Source organism: Hippoglossus hippoglossus, chromosome 1 (genome assembly GCF_009819705.1).
Source record: "Hippoglossus hippoglossus isolate fHipHip1 chromosome 1, fHipHip1.pri, whole genome shotgun sequence".
NCBI classification, from domain to species: domain Eukaryota; kingdom Metazoa; phylum Chordata; class Actinopteri; order Pleuronectiformes; family Pleuronectidae; genus Hippoglossus; species Hippoglossus hippoglossus.
Window position 1 is genome coordinate 4411095 of NC_047151.1, and position 18467 is coordinate 4429561.

General features: G+C 40.0%; 1 protein-coding gene across 3 annotated transcripts; it reads right to left on the bottom strand.

Annotated features, from left to right (window-relative positions):
- Positions 1-1444: 1444 nt before the first annotated feature.
- Positions 1445-17036, bottom strand: card14 (caspase recruitment domain family, member 14). Of its 3 annotated transcripts, none has more exons than XM_034594666.1 (20): positions 16671-17036; positions 16167-16304; positions 15741-16066; positions 13655-13813; positions 13439-13558; positions 13137-13262; positions 11579-11728; positions 11085-11207; positions 9878-9978; positions 9391-9446; positions 9149-9209; positions 8185-8401; positions 7982-8108; positions 5984-6224; positions 5844-5907; positions 5647-5752; positions 5373-5537; positions 4600-4718; positions 3784-3899; positions 1445-2907 (listed from the first exon to the last, which is right to left on the bottom strand). In XM_034594666.1, exons 1-20 carry the CDS (start codon positions 16885-16887, stop codon positions 2700-2702), a joined length of 2940 nt encoding a protein of 979 aa, XP_034450557.1. In that variant the 5' UTR covers positions 16888-17036; the 3' UTR covers positions 1445-2699. The 3 variants fall into 3 exon arrangements, with proteins under 3 accessions (XP_034450557.1, XP_034450548.1, XP_034450566.1); XM_034594657.1 differs by having other exon boundaries at positions 11079-11207; XM_034594675.1 differs by having other exon boundaries at positions 5647-5731; positions 11079-11207; positions 16671-17035.
- Between the last annotated feature and the right edge of the window lie 1431 nt (positions 17037-18467).

Below are 18467 nucleotides of genomic sequence, written 5' to 3' on the forward strand. Positions count from 1 at the left end.
TTTAAAATCCCTTTTACCTTGTACAAATCTCCCACTTTACCAGCACCAAAGCAGCCCCAGACCATCACATTACCTCCACCATGCTTGACAGATGGCGTCAGGCACTCTTCCAGCATCTTTTCACCTGTTCTGCGTCTCACAAATGTTCTTCTGTGTGATCCAAACACCTCAAACTTTGATTCGTCTGTCCATAACACTTTTTTCCAATCTTCCTCTGTCCAATGTCTGTGTTCTTTTGCCCATATCAATCTTTTCTTTTTATTGGCCAGTCTCAGATATGGCTTTTTCTTTGCCACTCTGCCTAGAAGGCCAGCATCCCGGAGTCGCCTCTTCACTGTAGACGTTGACACTGGCGTTTTGCGGGTACCATTTAAAGAAGCTGCCAGTTGAGGACCTGTGAGGCGTCTATTTCTCAAACTAGAGACTCTAATATACTTGTCTTCTTGCTGAGTTGTGCACCGGGGCCTCCCACTTCTCTTTCTACTCTGGTTAGAGCCCGTTTGTGCTGTTCTCTGAAGGGAGTAGTACACACCGTTGTAGGAAATTTTCAGTTTCTTCGCAATTTCTCGCATGGAATAGCCTTCATTTCGAAGAACAAGAATAGACTGGCGAGTTTCACATGAAAGTTCTCTTTTTCTGGCCATTTTGAGAGTATAATCGAACCCACAAATGTGATGCTCCAGATACTCAACTAGCTCAAAGGAAGGCCAGTTTTATAGCTTCTCTCACCAGCAAAACAGTTTTCAGCTGTGCTAACATAATTGCACAAGGGTTTTCAAGGGTTTTCTAATCATCCATTAGTCTTCTAAGGCGATTAGCAAACACAATGTACCATTAGAACACTGGAGTGATAGTTGCTGGAAATGGGCCTCTATACACCTATGTAGATATTTCATTAAAAACCAGACGTTTCCACCTAGAATAGTCATTTACCACATTAACAATGTATAGAGTGTATTTCTGATTAATTTAATGTTATCTTCATTGAAAAAAACAGTGCTTTTCTTTGAAAAATAAGGACATTTCTAAGTGACCCCAAACTTTTGAACGGTAGTGTATGTTTTCTTGATCTCGTAATGAAGTGATGTGCAGGTCTACATTATCAAAAGTGCTGTAACCTGCTGTAAGTCGAAAAAAGTGTATTCCTGTAAGCAATAGAAACAGACTGTCCTGTGATACTTGAACATTTTAAAGCCTACATTCATGTTCAGAAGAGTACATGAATAATAATAATAATAATATGAAGGATAATGATAATAATAATAATAATCATTATTATTATAATTGTTAATATTATTATTGTTGTTGTTGTTATTGTTGTTGTTATTATTTGGTCATGCACCTGATTGCTAAAGAAACTCTCACATTGTGAATGCAGTGAAGACATTTTAAGAATACAGAAACATAATCATTAATAATTTAACAGCTTTAGCAAGAGATAAATACTTTGAAAGCTTTATTTATTTGAATTTACCAAAGGTATCATATGCAGTATCCAGCCATTTTCAACTAACCACACTATTGTTAAAAAAAACACAGTGAAGCTTGAAAGCTGGTTCAGTATCTTCCTTAACATGTGACATAGCTACACACATCCTGCGTCAGCTCAAATATGTCTCATGAGTTGTGAATCTGTAACCAGTGATTTCTAATGCCACAAACCAGTTCACTGAACCATCTCAGGTCAGCTGCCAGCTCCTCATTTGACAGAAAAATCCTTCAAGCTGATGCTGCTGCTGTTCTGAGTCATCCTGTACCAGAGTCAAGCAATGCATGCTGGGAAGTCTGCTAATATGCTGAGTTGAACGAACTCACAGCAGACGAATCATTGATTCATTCAGTGAATCTAAACATTACCACATGTTTAAAACAAGCTTAAAACAAGACGGTGCTGCATGAAAATTATGATCGGTAAACTTGAATGAACATAAACCATTAAATCTCACCACGTTCATATTATGTGGACACTGAGCCACATTGGAAACAAAACAACATTCACAGAAATTCATGAAGATGTACGGACATGTTTTGTAAAAGTTGACGGTTAAGTCAAAAGACTGAACATTCATGGATGTGTGGCAGCATCATGAAGAAGAAGGATGGGACATCCAGAGTGAAGAGAGGAGTTACAGTAAGATCTGTCATGGTCCCAACTCACATGATACAGAACAACAGATATGATGACTTCCTTAATCACAACTGTATATGAATTATTTTTCACCGTTGAAGAATCCGGTTTCGTACTAATGAACAAAAAATGTAAGTAAAATTACCACAAGCAGAAGCAGTGTGATCAAACACTTGATTAAACAAAATAAAATCCCTCACAGCAGGAAATGATCTACAACATTTTGTAGAGAAGCTACATATTCAAGTCACTTTAGTCTGTTTCTATCTATCTGTTTGTAGTGAACACCTCACACCTGTGTTTACAACACACCTCAAAAAGGAGGCAGTACATTACACATATTACAGAAAATGTTTAGTAAATAATGAATACATGCATATTCATGTCTTTATCACATTATCAGAGTCCATCTTTTGCAGTTACTCATAAGTATCACAGATACATACTCATGTTTACAAAAATATCACTTGTAAAGTACTTCTATCGAATCAATATATTCTTAATACTTTACAATCGTAATAAAAAGCCCTTTTAAAAATGATAATTTCTATTATTTCTTTATATTTCTCTTTCACCACAGGTCAGGCTCCACCCAGACGATCTTCCTCTGCTCCTCCCAGATGATGGTGCGCAGGCTGGTCAGCAGGGACGTCTGGTCACACCACGAGTCTGATGCCACGCTGTGATACAGACACGGCAGCTTGTCCAGCAGCGGCTCCTCGCTCCTTGAGCACGCCAGGAGCTGCTCCTCCGACTGGCCATGGCGCTGCAGCTTTGACCTGGAAGTGATGGAGGCAAGACAAGATTCATTTTTGATCTAATTTGCATTTGATTTTGACTTTCAAAAAGAAACTGAACGTCAGGTCCTTCAGAACAGGTTTTGCTCTAGAAATAGTTACAATTGTCAAATAACAGAACAGAAGAGGCGGTTCTAGCTGTTTTTTTTAGCAATGAAAGCAGCAGAAATAGAGCAGAGCACATTGCATTCAACAAAGGACATGTTTATTCTTTTTTCTCTTCAGTGGAAAAACTGTGTCTTTCTGGTCTAATGATGTTGTTTAATCCAAGGTGGCCACATGAACTCTGGTGTCTGACCTTATAAACATTAAAGAGCATGCATTCTGTATCTGAACTTACATGTTAAAAGTAACCCACCCACCACCAAAGAAGAGCATCTATTGTTCTTATAACCTCTGTTGTTTTTATCATCACTATTTACTTACATAGTTTATTTCCATCCTGGTTTGCAGCATAAGACAAACCCCAAAACTGAATAACACAGCGGCAGTGATCACATTTTGCGATTGATGTTATACTAAGAGAGCAAAACACATTTTTACTACAGAATGAAATAAGAAGGAAAATATGGAGGCAACGAGTGACAAAAGAGATCATGTGAATTGTAAATCACATGTAAATGTTTGTATCATTTGATCTGTACTTCCCCTTTTCACAGAATCTGATATTTACCTTGTGTCTATTTTTGGACTTATCACTGGAAAGTTGATTTAATAACACAGTTTGCCAGCTGTTGTCAGTGAGGTCATCAGTTCAACAGTACACATTACTGTACATGAATTCTAATGGGGATGATCTAAATGTGATTTCGGTCACTAGCTGAGTGTTTATAAGAGGAAGAAGAAAGAAGAGTTCACCTCAGTTTACGCGCACTCCGTGCAGACTGGCCGATGTAGATGATGATAGGGAAGACATCGGCCCGGTGCAGCCGCCGCACACAGTCCAGGCCCAGGGGCAGCACACAGTGAATCCCCTGTAGGATGAAGATTGAGCACGATTTAAGGGCAGTGCTATGAAGTGAAACTTATTTTAATGCATCATGCAAGTTTAAAATAACCAAAAGTCTTTTTAATTTCGCAAACCTGTATAGTAGAATGTGGTTCAGAAATAGCAGCACAATAAAACTTTATATAAAAGGACATAGAAATAATCTGCAAACAGCTGCCAGTTGTAGTTATAGTATTATCACTGCTTTTATCGCATCATGTAAGTAATTAAAACCAAACTTACCTTGAACAAACATCAGTGGGATAAGAACTACTCAAAATGAAAAACTTTATTTGATGTATACTCTTTTTAATTTAAAATAAACTATGCTTTACTTTTGGGGAACTGCCATGTCATCCATCTATATTTACAGTCTATAATAGAAATCAAGTCATTGGATCCCACAGTGAATGTCCGTACAAAATAAATCCCTGTACATGAATACAATGAATGCCTCTATCACGGATTTCTTGTAATCCAATGAATTTCACACAGAACCATGGCACATAAGGGAAAACTGGGGTGATTACAATTCATCCTCTGGGGACCATGAATGTCTGCACAGTAGTTGTTAAGATAGTACAATCTGGACCCAAGTGACGGACCAACCAACGCTGTGATCTTTTTTCCATATTTCACCTAAAGTACTGAAAGTGTGCAAATATAATGTTTGTTTTTGTTCTGACCTTCTTCATGACTTTCTCGACACTCTGCAGGGTGTAGCAGTGGTGCTGTCCCTGCTCACACTCCTCCAGGATCTCAGACCTCTGCAGCCGGGCTGCGTGCTCACAGGAGTTCAACTTCTCTGCAGAGCAGCAGAGTGGAGATAGAAACAGACAGGAGGGAATAAAAGATAACACATATCATATCAGAGTAAAGTCATAAAAGAAGAATTTTATATGATGTCATCGTTTTCTTTTAATCTCTACATGACGATAGTATTTTTCACTTTTCAGTTGTTTTCTCTTTTATCATTTTTTTGTTGCAGTACCTCAAACATGCAGAATTTCTCCTGCATATCTTGTGTTTTGGTTCTTGTAAATATTCTTGAAATTGTCCTTTTTTGTTGTTATAATCAAATTATCCCACAAAGACCATTACACTTTTATTTTAACTTTCTCATTGCAGGGAACACTGGTGAGCTTAGTTACAGCCTTTTATTACTATCTATTCACACATTTTATTTCCTTCCTGGTTTACAGCAACAGGAAAACCTATAAAATATTAAACACGGTACAATATGAGACTGGCTGTTTACAGAGCGAGCCGACAAACTTCCATTACATCATGAAATTAGAGGAGGAATTATACAAACTGTCACCAATAAAACTTGTGATCTGTGAAGTCAAACAGTGTTATCTGTCCGTTCAGTAAACTGTATTTAGTCAGTTTTCAATGGCATATGCTGCAGCTGTGAATGAATGAATGAATGCACATTTCACACCGCAGTGTTTCTTACCAGGTTCACAGAGCTGAAAGCCCTTCCACCCTGCCAGCTTCTTGTCCAGGATGCGTCCCAGGACGGTGGGCAGCAGCAGGACGGGTCTGCAGACGGGTGGGTAGTGGGGGGTGACCAGGGTGTAGGGCATGAGGGATACACAACTTTTGGGTGCAGATGTATCAGCTACAGGAGAAAGGATGTACACTCTAAGCAAAGTGTAAACAGCTCAAAACAAATGAAAGGATATTGTACTTTTGTGATGCTTACTGTGTGTTACTACAGGATGTCATACCTGAGTTTTCATCCTCCACACTGACCCACATTGGGTTCCTGCCCTGACGCCCGGTGCTCACAATCCTCACTTCTTTCTCTTTATTCTGGGCCACCAAACGCCCCACCTACAGGGGAGGGATATTCCAAGGATAGTGTTGGTTTAGAGAAATTTGTGAACAGGATCACTTGTGTTTGGTGAAATTAGATTCTTCTTACCTTGAGAGATTTCTTTGTTTGAAAACTCATTTCCTCAATAGCTCGAATCAGAAGTCTTTGTGCTCTGTGATATCAAAAATAAGATAAGATAAGATATCCCATGTGTCTCCATGTGTATATTCCTCATCAGTGAACCACACCTGTAATAGTTGGGTACGGTTCCACTCTGGAGGTCCAGTAGCTGGGAGGGGTGAACTTGGCTGGCCTGCCATGCGTCCTCAGTGTCAGCGGGTCGCGTGTTGGTCACATGCAGAATGTTGTTGCAGGACACAGCCAGGGTTGTGTTGGGGCCAGCGGGCACAGACATGTTGACGCGTACATAGAAGGAGTCTCCTGATGATATCTCACTGTTGTGCAGCTGCTGCAGCAGCGCCTCATATTCTGAACAACAGACATAGGACTCTTAATGAAAACCTACACAGTAACATTATAGAGTGACTTTGAAGCTTGAAATGTACATTGTGTACATGTGATGTAATCTGTTGCTTGTTGAATCAAGCAGCAGGCAAATGTTACCAGCCCCTTTTGATAATCAGGCAAAAATATGGCACCAATTAAACAAACGGGAAATGTAATGAACAGCACCATTGGGTTTTAAACCCAGTGCTTAGCAAACACAAATGTTATTTCCATTCTTTGAGGTTTTAAGTACTGTATTTTGGGGGTTTATATCTTTAATATCAAGTTTCTGCCTGGCAAGAAGCTGCATGACTTCATCCTCCATTAATATTTTGTTTATGTTTGCTTCTTTTATTTTGTTTTATTCAATGTGCTTGTCATGGATGTGTTTCATTTACATGAGAGTGATCTTTTGTTAGGTCAATGTGTGACTGGATTTGAAGTAATTTTAACATCTATCGCAAATTAACCCTACATGCATACATTGGTGATCAATAACCTTGGGTGGAAGATCTCAAAGAACAACAAACTAACACCAGACTGTGTGACTGGTATTTTAATATCTGGTATTTATTTTGAGCCAATTCAATGAAAAAAATAAACCTAGTGGACTCACTAACTCCGCACACGGCTCAGGTCTATGTATCCGGACTAGTAAGTCTAATTGTTAATCAGTTAGTACGTGTGAAACCATTGGATGTATTCCTTGAAATCCAAACTTCACAGGAGGTTGGTAAATGCAGTATGTGCCCCCTCTCAGAGAGTTTTTCTGTCATGCTAATTTGTCAGAACTGAGATAATTTACTGTGCTGCTGTGAGCTCCTCACTGTGTTGTTGTTCAGACATGATTTTTGGATAAGGTCAGGTATATATTCAAGCTAATCTTCATTCATTAATTTACATTTCACAATTACTTTTGTAACAAATGCCAGGCTCTCACACAACAAAGAGAATAACCAACACCTAATCTTTGTTTTTCATGCTCTGTTTTTGTCTCTTAGATCATCTATGGAATGTGGAGTCCAACAGTCTTGTGTACTTTAAAGAATGCTATAGATCAGCTAAGACAGTGACTCCCACATATAAACAGCAGGTTGAGTTAACCAATAAGTTACCTCATGTGGCAGCTGGTTATCTGTCAAATCTAAAGATACAAAAGCTGCTTCCTGATGGCCTTTCTTACTTTTGTTAATATTGTGGTATAGGATGTTTTTCAACATTTTCATTCATTTGTCAAAGAATATCTCATGGATCGTGATGAAAAAATCCAACATGTTTAGAGGACTGATATTTATAAGTGTGTTCAATTTGGTGCAGATCCAAATAAAAATGTTTATCCTGTAAATTTAAATGTGATTTCATAAGGGGACTGTTGGGCCTTGGGAAAGGATTTTACTCTAATGCGTGCCATTCTATTTTTTGTTGTTGTTTTACATCGGTATATCATTTTATGATGCTGTTACATCACAAGCACAAATTGTCAATAACAAAAGTTAGGCAATAAATGTATAAGGCTTTTAAAGAATGCAGAAATTTGTTATAAGGACAAAGATATTCTTTATCATCCAAAACGTGATCCAATGTGAATAGTTTTACAATGATCTATATTTTGGCTTTAGGAGTGGAGACATGTAGGAAGTAACATCTTCACTACAACCAAACAAAATGGTTCATGATGAGTCAAACCATCTTGGTTACAAGGAACAGGAAGTGTTTTATGTAAATGCTGTGGGACGTACCATCTTGCCTGGGGCGCAGGGAGAGGTGGCAGAGGCCTGTCACCTGGCCAAGAGCCCACATAGCTTCTTCTAAAGTGGAGTCCTCCAGCACCATCCTCAGAGCCTTCTGGTTCTGCTCGTACTTCACCTGGAGAGAAAGAGTACGATGAGAAAAACACCATTGCAACAGGGCTTTTAACAAATCACACACACACTGCACCTACCTCCACTATCTGTGCCCCTGGGCTGATGCCAACTGTGTGAGCAGTGCTCCCTTCTGTCACCTGGTGTACAAACACTCCTGTCTTATTCCCCCCCACAACCACCAGCTGGCTGAGCAGTGCCTCCCCCTGGAAGGAGATGCTGACAACTCGGCCACTGATGCGGATAGCTTTCGGACGGGAGCGCATCAGGAAGGGAGGGACTGAAGTCTGTGACAGGCTGGTGAGCAGTGAGAGAAGATGAGGAAAGGATATATGTGCTTAAGTGAAAGTTTCGATTTTTGGGATCATAGGAAACGAAAAGAAATATGTCAGAAAATACAGCTGTACCCAGAGCTGAAGTGGTAGAACAATGATACATTTATAGTAGTGATGGATCAGGACGGACACTTTTGATGTTCCTGGGAGAGGGATCCCTCACTTGCGGCTCTCTCTGAGGTTTTTATGTTTTTTTTACTAAAATAAAATGTATTTAAAAGTTTTTTTAAAATGTTGTTGGTAGTTTTTCTTCACGCCAAGGATAGAGGATGTCCCGCCTTGTTAAGTCCTGTCCAGCAAATTCTTATTTGTGAATATTGGCTATACAAATAAAATTTGCTTGATTGATTCATCTGAAACAAAACAAATCTTAATGGGATAGTTCTCAGAACATTTTTAATTCACAGATTATCTACTCACTACTCTGCGATGGAGTTAGTGGCATGAATTTAGGGATGTCATTTAGTTCGTTGGCCGTTACACTGATTTGCTCCGGAGTGAAATATTGGCTGGATTACCATGGCATTTGTACAGATATTCATGGATATGTTTGTACTTCCAAGTTAGTCTACAAATCTTCCTTATCTTTACTACCCTCTTCTTAAATATTTTGTCTCCTTAAAGGTTTGTGCAGTGCCGTATTCCACACAAAAAATGTTACTATGAAACTCATTATTTGTAACAATGTTGGTCCAGTGGATCGCCTCACCTGTCAGACGTGGAGCCATTAGAGGAGCACAGCCTGGGTGTCGGCATGTCTTCACTCCCCACTAAACAAAAGAGAGGCTGTTAAATGTTTTGGCAGGGTTGTTTCCATGTAAATTATAAGCCAGAGTTAATGTGTCACTGTATGTAGCCCTGGCCGAGGTCCAACATTGAACAATGGCTAATGAAAGAGCTGCCAAACAACAGCAACAGTAAACAAAGAGTTTAGATGTTTTCCATACATACTGTTGGAGAGGAACACAAAGTCGTCCAATAAAGAATCAGATTCCATTGTTTCAAAACTACAAGAGAAAAAAAGACAATGGAAACATGAAAGCGTCAGTGTTTTCTCTTTTCTGTCACACACTAGAAATGTGAAATCTCTGGGGGTTAGTTTAGCTCCTCAACAGACTCCATTAGCAAATTCCTGTGTTCTACAATTTACTCTTGATCACACTCATTTGTGTCTCTCTTGGAATCATGTGAGTTGTCGTGTAGATCCTCTCATTGCTGTAAATCTATAATCCACCTGAAACTAGTCATGTCATGTTACAGCAACACAAAGGAATGCAGAAGAGCGATGAAACCATCCTCCCTGATGCCTGCCTCTAAAATGACAATGACTTGTCAAACTAAACAATAATTTAACACACCAACACACACACACACACACACACACACACACACACACACACACACACACACACACACACACACACACACACACACACACCTGTAATCTGCATGTAGAGTTTCCTCCCTTTTGCGGAGGGAATCTGAACTGGGTGGCTCCACGGTTCGGGATCGGACACTACTTGTCGCAGCATCTTCACTCTGGACATCAAATACACACACAAACAAAAACACAATCAGCATCATAACAAAAATAATCAGCTTTTAATAAACAATCAATTAAATGATATAGAATCTAAGGCAGGGTCTCATTTGGAATGTCACTCCTCAACACCCAATAATATCAGATACGGTGGAGATGAGTGGTTGAACACGGATGATTTTGGTTTCTCCTTTTTCAGTCCACTGTTAGTTGTATTTTTCATTAGAATATCAGCCTCTTGTTTTCAGTTATTAGTGCTACTGTGTTTTGCTCCCTAAATGTTCTTAAATTAAATTATTTTTAAAAATGTTTTTTTTGTGCCGCATTATTGGTGTTTGTATTTGTTACAGTATATCTTGTCAGACCAAAAAACAAAAAATGTTGATAACAAAAATATGAACATATATATACAGTATATATATATATATATATATATATATATGATATGCTTTTGTTTTCAGCAAGCCATACCAAACTAAATTCACAAATGTTTGTCTTGAGAAACAGATAGATGGATCCGATGCATAGGTTGGTGTCACACACATGTATTGAAGGCAGCTGGGTGGCTGGGTGTGAATGATTTCTGATGGCGAAAGCGTTGTGTAAAGAAGCGATGCATGAATGTGTGTGAGAAAGGGTGAATGCGACTTCTAGAAAAGCACAATATAAATACAGTCCATTTACCATTGAGCTGGTCAGATACATTTTACTGATGGTTACCTTCTATGTGCTGGGGGATTTCTTGGCCACATTCCTTCCTTGTACACTGACTAAACAAACAAGTTACAAGCTGTTAATTAGTGAGCTGTAGACCTGTTGGTAGATGGATCTTTGGACAGAGCCAGGTGAGCTGTTTCCCCCATTCCAAGTCACTAGTACACTAAATGAACTGGCTGCTGGTAGCTTCATATTCACCATACAGGTATAGGAGCTGCGTTGATTTGCTCACAGACCGAGGTATAAAAAGTTGATCTAAAAAAATATGAAGTGAAAAATTATGTTTGGATCAGGGCGTTTCTGATCAAAGAAAAAGTAAAGAATATCCTTCTCAAGATCTGACCAGCCCTGATAAAATGATTGTAGCTGACCTCACACATACACAAACCTCTGACTGGCAGGAACTCAGTGACATGGGATTGATTGCGTCCATGCGGCGAAGTCTCCGTCTGTTTGGGTTTGGGCATCCATCAAAGCTGGACCCCGGGCTCGCCCAGCCTTCATTCGCCTCCTACGACACAATCATAGGCAATTAGGTATTAGCGTTCTCATTACCTGTGCCAAGGAGGTTATGTTTTCATTCAGTTTTGGTGCAGATTCAGATCAGGGGGTGGATTCAGCAATTTGTTATAACTTTCCTTAACATTGCGAGATAGGGCGTGGATTCCCCAAAGAATAATTCATGGATCTTGATGGAAATAATCAGACACGTTTAGGGAACTGATATCTATACTGTATGTGTGTGTAATTTGGTGCAGCTTGAATTTAAAGGGACAGGTTGGTCTTGGCCGAGGTACAGTATTTGCTCTACAAAGTGACATTGTAGTTTCTATGTGTGTTGTGTTTACGTGTGTGCTGATATGTGTTTGTATGAGAAATGACCTCAGAGCTCTGCTGCTGCTCTCTGGCGCTACGTTTGTCCTGCAGGCTGAAGGCCCTCTCCTGGAGCTCCACCAGCTGGCACCTCAGGGTGTCCTTCTCAGCCAGGATGCGGGCGATCATGGCCTGGGCCTCGTCTCTGGACTGGTACGCCTAGAGACAAGGGAACATTCATAACAACTTCACAACATCAGCCACCAAGGCATTATGTTTGAGTCATATGTCTGTCAGTGTTTATGCATCATTTGCAAAATTACTGTGCAAGGAAAGGTGATGAATAGTACTAACTCACTTCATTCTTAATAAAATATATCTTAATTCTTTAAACCAATAAGATGGATATATTAGAAAATTGGCAGATCAAGTGTTGTGGAAGGGATTTTCTGGAGAAGAATTTTCTGCCAGGCTTTTTTGTGAAATGGTAAATTGTCTGTATTTATATAACTCTGTTCTAGTCGTAATATTACAAGAATAAAAATCATAATTTTAGGGGGGGGGGGATATCAGAAGATAAGCCTGTCGCCTGTGTTAAAATAAGGAATGTGAAGCATCTTGTTGAGTTGTACTATAAGTTTCCCAAATAGAAAAATATCCTTTGGCTCATTAGCATCATATTATCATAGGTACTGGGACTTTGAAAAAGATTCTGTAAGAAACTGTGACTATTCTGAAGATAGAACCACACAGACTTGGAGGAAGTTGCCTCTTTTGTGGAGGAGGAAATGTTTGGTAGTGGTCACAATGAGATCAGTAATCAAGATTCTGGATCCAGAGGGAGCACAGGTTTTCCTTGCTGCTTATTTCCTTAAAATGTTATTTTTCTTTTATTCTTGTAATGTCATGACTTTTTTATCTCGTTAAATTACGACTCTATCCTTATAATATATTAGTAATATTCCAACTTTATTCTCATAATATTATGACTTTCTTCAATTACAACGTTATTCTTGTTCAGTCAGGAACACTTTGCCATGATTTAACCATTTATTGCACAAATGGGAATACTGTTGTGCTCGGCGCGGATGGCTCCATTCTTTGGATTTAGCCTGGATTAGCCACTCAGCATGCTAAGGTAAAACAGGGAACACATGCAAAACTCCCCAGTGGGTGTAGCAGGCTGTGGTGGAGTCAAGTTGCCAGCAGCAGGACATGAGTGGCAGTGTAGCTGAGCAGGGATCAGTGAGGAGGAGGTTGGATTTAAAGGGACCTCTTTGTTGAGAGAAAGGGCTCTGATTGGTGGGTGACTGACGAGCACCCATAAACCAGTAGCTGACAGCTTATGACAGCTGAGCACATGACTCCATGTCCTGCATGAACTAACGTGATGCTTCATTAATATAAAAAAAAGAATTCTTGTTAAATTACAACTTTATTCTCCTAATATCACAACACTATCCTCAAAATCGCCAAATTTTATTTCCTCATATGACTCTAATACTCCATCGTACAGTTCCAATGTAGTCAAAGAGAATCTAAAAAAGAAAATACTGACTGTAAAACTGTGTAAATGTTTATCAAAGACAGGAGAGTTTGAGTGAAGGGACTGTTATCGGTCTCTTACCTGGTCTCTCTCGGCCTGCAGCTCCCTCAACTGATTGTGGATCATGGTGGTCTTCTGCTGGTGCATGTTACAGTCCAGGGTTAACTGCTGCACCTGAAGGCTCAGACCCTCCTTCTGGTCCATGAGCTGAACACAAATACACCCATTGTTTGTAGAGCTACACACAGAGAACAAACAGTGCTCTTTCAATTAGATTCCGACTTTTGCACGCCATTGTGCTGCGTCACAGTGGAGTAGTCAATATGGGACACCCTTGAATTTGCATTGCTATTTAACATTGACTGGCAGACAAACACACACACCCCTTGTTTCTCCATGTGCAGCTGTTCATTCTCCTCTCTGTAGCACCTGAGCTGCTCTGCAAGCTCCACCTGGCTGTCGATGGCCTCAGCCAGGTCCTGGGCCAGGATGTCCTGATGAGCCTGACAAAGACAGAGCAGACAAAGACACGAGGAGTGAGTGAAAACTGTCACCAAATTAGCTAATATAACACAGAGTGATGAAGTGATCGCTCTCACTGGGTCCAGTTGTTCTGCTTTCATCAGCTGGCAGCGCAGCTTCTGAACCTCTTCTTGTAGTTGTGGTGTTTTGGCAAGAGAGGCACGTCTGAGCGAGCCCTGCCTCTGCAACTTATTCTCCAGCTGGACTTTCTGCAGCTCCGTTTGCAGCTGGTACACCTGCCACACAAGACAATTAGTTATCGTGGGATTGTTGTCACTCTATGTTGTTTCTAACGCATGATGCACAATCTCCTCAGTCATCAGTGTTTATAGAAGCACTTAATGTTTTAACATTATACAATGCAACTCAGATACTATACATACATGAACATGAGAGGCATAGAAGTAAAATTATCAAAACTCATAAAGTATTTATTTGCTATTTAAAATGTGCCTCTGTCATATAGGATGTACTGAATAATCAAAACAGGAATGGGCAATTAAGCAAAATCAATAATTATCACAATATAATTTCATCAATAGTAATATAACAAAGGTCCAATATACAGTACATCAATACAATCCTTATGCATTAAGTGCACAGTGAATCGATCGACCTCAGATTTGTAAAATCTCTTTTGTAGTTTATAAGTTTTTGTCATTTAGAATCACAGCCTTCACACAGGAGAAGAAATAAGTCTGTAAACTCTGAGGAAAAAATTAAACAAAGAAATAATAATGTGACATTTATTGTGATAATTATCGATATTGACGGATATATGATGATATATTTCTTGACATATTGTATCTCCCAGCTACTAACACAATCATTATCACCTCTCTGATGCCTAAACTGCTCTATCTTGACACTATTGAGACACATAATTAGAGCTTGCTCAGTTCAGGAGTTTAGTGTAACATTTCCATAACTTTGGGGAACTTGTGAAAAACAGGTCTGTTTACAGGTCTTGGGGAAGGGAGTACTACATGTGAAACAAAAAAGTTGTATAAAGCCTTGTGTAGCACCAGTGGGAGCTGTAATAGATCAGATGAATGTCCTCAAGTGATTCTGTGGAATCTGTGGAATTTGAAAGAAGTGAGTTGACCAGACCTTGTTACTCATCTCTGCTTGAAGCTAGAGGCTACAGCATAACAAACTGTTTCAACCTCTCTGCTGAAATTGTTGGTAGTCGACAGTGGCAAACATTTTACTTAAGTAAAAGTATAAATAAATAGACAAAAATGTACTCAAATAAAAATAAAAGTACCACATAACTTCTACTTGAGTTAAAGTAAGTACTTTTAAATCCACTATTAAAAGTAAAGGAAGTAGGTGGACTCTTCTGAATCCATTTCAGATGTTTCTTTACCAGTGATGCTGCTGCAGCTTTGCTCTCAGTGAAGGAGGCTCTGATTTGATCAGTGAAACAATTACCCTCTCCTTATTGATTCCATTTAAAAACAATAAAAACTATGTGAACATGTAACGTAATGCTTTGTAAAAATGTACTGGATTAGAAAGTACAGATTTTTGCTGATATACGTAGTGCAATAAAATTGAAAAGTACGAGAAAATAAATCTAGAGAGTAGAGATACATGGAAAATGTACTTGAGTACAGTAACAAAGTAAATGTACTTTGTTACATCCCATCACTGGTGGCCAAGCTGCATTGTGGGTAATGTAGGTGGCAGAGTGCAAAGGAAGCTGTTGTGAGAGGGTCTATTTTAACCTAAATCATGATCTTTTCCTACACTTAACCAGTAATATTGTTGCCTAAACTAAACTGAAAAAGATGCTAGTCAGGCTTTCTGGCAGGAAGCCCTCCCTGTAGCACCCCACCAGCTAACTTAACACCAAATATTTAATTATAAAGGCTTTCTGCTAAAAATAAATTGTCTCCAAGATTTCTCATGTGATGTCACTTGAGCTGTTGTCTCAGACAAAGTGCAGTCTCAGCCATAAAAGACATTATACAACTGTTTTCAGAGTCTGTGTTCACAGTGCCCCCCGAGGTGGGACATGCAAATGCTCGGATTTCAGTTCTTTAACACTGACCTTTAGAGGACTTTCCCTGGAGATCACAGCTTTGTGTTTTAAGGGAGGAGAAACTCAATCTAAGTTCTGGTTTTCTAAGCTCAGAAACATTACTGAGCATCACTGACCTGCAGGTTGAGGTCATGGAGACGCTTGGTCACAGCCGATTTCTCCTCGATGGCTGCTGTGTAGCGCACGTACAAGTCACATTTCTCATCCTTCAGCTTGGTGACCTCGCATTGCAGAGAGCACAAATGTCTACGCATGCGTTCACTCTCAGCCTGAAGGCATCTGGATTTCTCCTCCTGCTCCGTAACCTGCCTAATCTCTGACTCCAGGGAGGTGCAGCGAGTGGTCATTCTGCCGGCCTCACGACGAGCCTCCTGGAGCTCCTTCTGCATCCCTGTCACTGCTCTCACCAGGTACTCCGTCAACTCTGAGTACTTTATCAGGCCTGAAAGGAGAACGCTGTAGGTCAGTGGTTGAAATGACAGACAATTAAACAAAGAGACAGATAACTCCTTTAAAAAGTCAGACGACTTCAAACCACTGACCGCTGAATCTTGAGGGCTCAGTGCTGGGTTTGTGTCCAGTGACTTGGGTGTACAGGGTGGGGAAGTGGATCATCAAGCTCTCCAGTAAAGCCACAGCACCATTCCTCCCCTGAGTCCTCAGCAAATCAAGCATGTAGCCTGTTGACAGTAGACAGTGATTCTATCTCGAGCTCCAACAATCTAAACTCATGAAGGTCATCAAGATACAAATCTGAGAGAAAACAAGCCAATAAGAGTTCTATCAGAGTATTCTGTGAGTAAAGCTGGCAAATACACTTTCAAAGTGTCAGGTGGCAAAACTTGCAGGTTTTACTAATAAATATTAGTTTTTAGTACTACAGGTATTGCAGGGATTTCAGCTGTCTCTAGGCAATGCTCTCAACAGTCAGTGTAAACAACTCAGGCACAGTAAAAGTGGACAAAACAGAATCCCTTTGTCGACTACACACTGACAAAAACCTTCTATAATATCAGAACAGCAACAGGTCAAGTCACAAATCTCACTGGTTCTCATGCTGCGGTTAGTGAGGTTGTGGCAGGAGACGATCTCGTCCTCGTCCATCTCCGTGAGCACCCTGGCCTGCCTCAGGTACGGGATCAAGATGCATGGCCGTACCCCTAATGAGATCCGGTGGCGGTTGTCATTTATCAGTTCCCATAGTTCCTCCTCACCCATCTTCTTCAGGTCTGGACCCTCACATGGAACACACTCCCCTGCCATCCTGAGTGTGTGGGTAAATGTTTCAAGGACTGAGCGTTGTCTGCCCTCTGAGGCTGGAGCAGACGGAGCGAGCAGACTTTCACAGCTGCATAGACACTGTTCAAATACTCGCTTCCTGGAAGTAAATATTACCGGATGAAGCAGAAAAGTATTATAAAAGGACCAGTCACTTTCCCCACCCCATGGGTGTTTTTGTCAAAGCAATGCTTGTGTGTGTGTGGGCGTGTAGGACAAACCTGTAAGACAGGCCCTCTGTGAGGTAAGCATAATACACGCTGGTGTAAACAGAGCTGAAATACAGCCTCTCCCCATCACATTTACATATCAGATGCACACACACACACATTAGTCAAGCGAGCCACACATATGTCTCCTGAATTTGCTTTATGCAGCTGATTCAATATCTGATCCTATCATAAACCTCTGCCTCGCTTTGTTAATGAATGAAGCCGGATCTGTTTGTTGACAGGAGTCAAGGTGCAACCTGTGTCACAAGGGAACAAGGCCTCTCGTAGCACAGAAACAGACTGAATGCATGTTGGCTTCAATAATTTCCAATCACAGCAGAGCAAACACACATACCACAGTGAGAGCAGCAAACAGTGATGCGTGAAGTTCAAAGTCCTCGGTTTAAGAAGGAAATAAGGTTGGAGGTGTAGCTGACGTGGTGCAAGGTCAGACAGTTCATCATGCTGTTACCTAACTTACCACCATCATGGGTGAAATCACTGTTTACTGTACTGTAAATAGTTTATGCAGACAAGGGGAAGTAACCAAATGTAAATGATATATATATATATACTGACATAAAGAGTTTAGAGCATGTAGGAAATGTAGTGATCTCACCAGTTCCAGGAAATACATTAAATTAAAGAGATTGTTTGATATGATACATTTTTACTGTATTAAAGAAAACAAGAGATTTGAAACTGTAATTTTTGTGTTTATGTTTATTTCTTATGTTTAATTGACGACATGGTTTACAATCATATAGGAAGTTGTGATTAAAGGGGGCAGAGGTGCATGTAAGTTGCAAATTAAATTAACAAAGTTCGTCAAGACCACTGCTCAGCACTGCAGACCATGTTCTGCCAAATTAATATCAGCATCAACGAGGATGAGCAAAATATGATTATGTCACCTCCACTCTAAAGTGCTGCTGTGTAAAGTTGATGTTGCAGTGATCTGTAACCGGAGCAGCCTCCGTTAACGCAGATCATGTGTTGGAATATACAAGGAAAACATAAAGTAACCACAACACACCTTCTTTCTTGATTAAGATTTTGCTGGAGCTGCCACACCCCCATACACAATTTACCTCAAATGTTTGCAGATTCCATTAATTTCCTGTGGGCAGTGCATTGTGGGATACTGGTGTGTATGAAAAGTATATAAAAAAATCATGGAAACAATATTTGTTATTATTCCTCGTGATTAGCCACATGACAAGTGGAAAATTAGAAATGGTCAATTACACTCAAAAAAAGTTTATCAACCAAATGAATAAACTGCCCGTGCTACACATATAGAGCTTGACGTGTTTCACGAATATCAAGGCCATCTCTCAAAGTCTGACTGAG